Here is a 2401-nt window from a genome sequence, read left to right as displayed (position 1 = left end):
AATAGCCTCAGATCTGTAAGAAGAAGGAGTTATTTTTAACCTTTGGGCAGTCCTTTGTATAGTTTTGAGAATATAAGAGTGAGAGGGATAGGACAAACATCTTCAAAACCAGGCTTTAAATGTTTATTTTGTAAGGGGCTTGTGAAATCCTATTCCCATGTTTGTGATGTTTGACAACCTTTTTGTTGATGTAAAATCATCAGAAAAGAATTGTGAAAGATCATTATCAGATAATGCAGGCAAACAGCAATTTCATTCCTCTTGCGGAGTTTGGCCTTAAAACTTTTGGACTGACAAAGAGACTCAGATTGAGCTCAAAATTGACTGCGACATTGCCTGCGACAAAATTGTCGCAGGCACCATATGTTTCTATATGGGACTTTAAATACAACATAACTGAAGTTCGACTTGATGACACTATGACGTCATTTTAATTAAAAAGCCTTTTCCAACTGCATATAGCAGTGACGTCATAGTGAAATAATTTTTGTATAAGCGTCGTATCTGGATAAAAATCATGACGTCACTTATGCTATATAATTCAGTAGTCAGTAGTCAATCACCCATAGTAAGAAAATGATTGCATACAGTTCTATATCTAAACTTTTTCGTGCTGGGATTCTTTTCGCAGGTGCTGGAATAGCAATCTGGTGGGTAAATAAAAAGTATAAAGAGTCAAAAAGGGATGAAGGCTCCCTAGATGATGAAGAGATGAAAAATGAGGCCAAACCAGCTAATGAAGAAGATATTATTATTGCACCAGCCTCACAGGAGCATATTCAAATGGATCACAATGACTATAATGTGAGAAAAAAACATGCTGGTTTTGGTATGGACTTAGAACAAACAGTCTCCATTGACCAACAAAAAAGATCTGAAGAGGAGCTTTTCACGTCTTTGTTTGATGCAATTGAAAAGGGAACCAACATGCCTGCTTATAGCGGGAAATGGGGAGCTGAAGATACAGAAGGAATTGATATGGCCTACAGAATAGTTGCAGATACCATACGATGCCTAACTATAGCCTTATCTGACGGTGAAATACTAGGTAAGACAGAAAGAGGATATTATCTCCAACGAATTTTGCGCCGTGGTGTATACTATGCCACCGAGAAACTAAAGGCAAAGGAAAATTTTTTTGGATCTTTGGTTCATGTTGTGGATCTTTGGCTCATCGATACATTAGGAGAAGAGTTCATTAAGATAAAAAGAGATCCTGAGAGGATCATAAACCTCATTAATGAGGAAGAAAAACTATTCCAAGCTGCTCTTTCGCATGGAAGAAGTGTGTTCGAAAAAAAAGTTGCCGAACTCGGTGATAGCAAAGTCCTTCCTGGGGCAACTGCTTGGGAATTGAAGGCTACACACGGTGTTCCATTTGACCTAACGGAATTGCTATGCGACGAAAAAGAATTAACAATAGATACAATAGCCTATGAGCAATGCCAAAAAAAAGCTCAGCAACTTGCGAGACAAAGAGTCTTCTTCTAAAAGCGACAATAACTTCCCATTATTACATGAGTGAAAAGTTCAAGAGCTGCTAGAATGTTTGGTTTCCAGTTTGGATGACAGTATGGTTTAATTTCACCTTAGCTCAAGAAGCCTACGCCTCACCAAAGGCATGAAAATTTCAATTCCGCCTTTGCTCTATAAGTTTTTACTACGCCAAAGCCTTGATAGATATGATTTCGACTTAGCTCAATAAATTTATGCAGAACCAAAAGCCAAAGGTGTGTTGATTTATTTTTTTTGTCGTAATTGTGAGAACCAACGATCCTAAATGGCCAGGAGAAGGTTCAACCGAACAGATTTTAAATTGATTTGTGAAAGTATGGATTCTTGTTTCTTTTTCATTTTTTGTACAAATATTTTATTTTTAGGCTTGTTATGCAATAAATTCTTTCTTTTACTTGTAATTAGTTATAGTTTTTGTGCATTACCTCTTTTAGGAACGTGTCTCTTCTTTCAATGCACCTGCAAATGAAATAAAACTTATTTTAGACGTTTTTTGCTTAGCTTAGTGTATTCAAGTCAAATAGACACCATAGTTGCTTGCATAGTTATCATGGTTGCAGCAGTAGCGTCAACCTATCAGTTACCCTCAGCCATAACACCAGTATTGTAAGAGTAGATATGCAACTTCAGCTGAAGCTGATATTGCAGCATCATTTTGTTGTTTAACACTAAGGAGAGGGGAATGCATTGACAGAATTTTTCACACTTACAATTGACAATTGAGAAATGTCTGGTTTTACCCCTTTGGGTCTAGATTTTACATACTATGAACAAAAGCTATGAGGATAATTTTGCTTCTGTTAATGATAGAAGCGAGGGACTTTATTCTAAGGAAGATCGCGATGGCCATGGGAGACTATGGCATCAAATGGTGAGGTACAATTTC

General features: G+C 37.0%; 1 protein-coding gene across 1 annotated transcript; it reads left to right on the top strand.

Moving 5' to 3' along the window:
- Positions 1-576: 576 nt before the first annotated feature.
- LOC136027760 (alanine--tRNA ligase, cytoplasmic-like) lies at positions 577-1909 on the top strand. The gene has a single exon (XM_065705219.1). The coding sequence runs from the start codon at positions 577-579 to the stop codon at positions 1489-1491; it is 915 nt and encodes a 304-aa protein (XP_065561291.1). The 3' UTR covers positions 1492-1909.
- Positions 1910-2401: the final 492 nt, after the last annotated feature.

The sequence above is a fragment of the Artemia franciscana genome, chromosome 5 (genome assembly GCF_032884065.1).
Source record: "Artemia franciscana chromosome 5, ASM3288406v1, whole genome shotgun sequence".
Lineage (NCBI taxonomy): Eukaryota > Metazoa > Arthropoda > Branchiopoda > Anostraca > Artemiidae > Artemia > Artemia franciscana.
Note: the sequence above shows the minus strand (reverse complement) of the source record. Positions and strands in the feature narration are given on the sequence as shown.

Excerpts from the sequence above, each read along its gene's own strand:
- LOC136027760 (XM_065705219.1), top strand. The coding sequence starts at position 577 with ATGATTGCATACAGTTCTATATCTAAACTTTTTCGTGCTGGGATTCTT.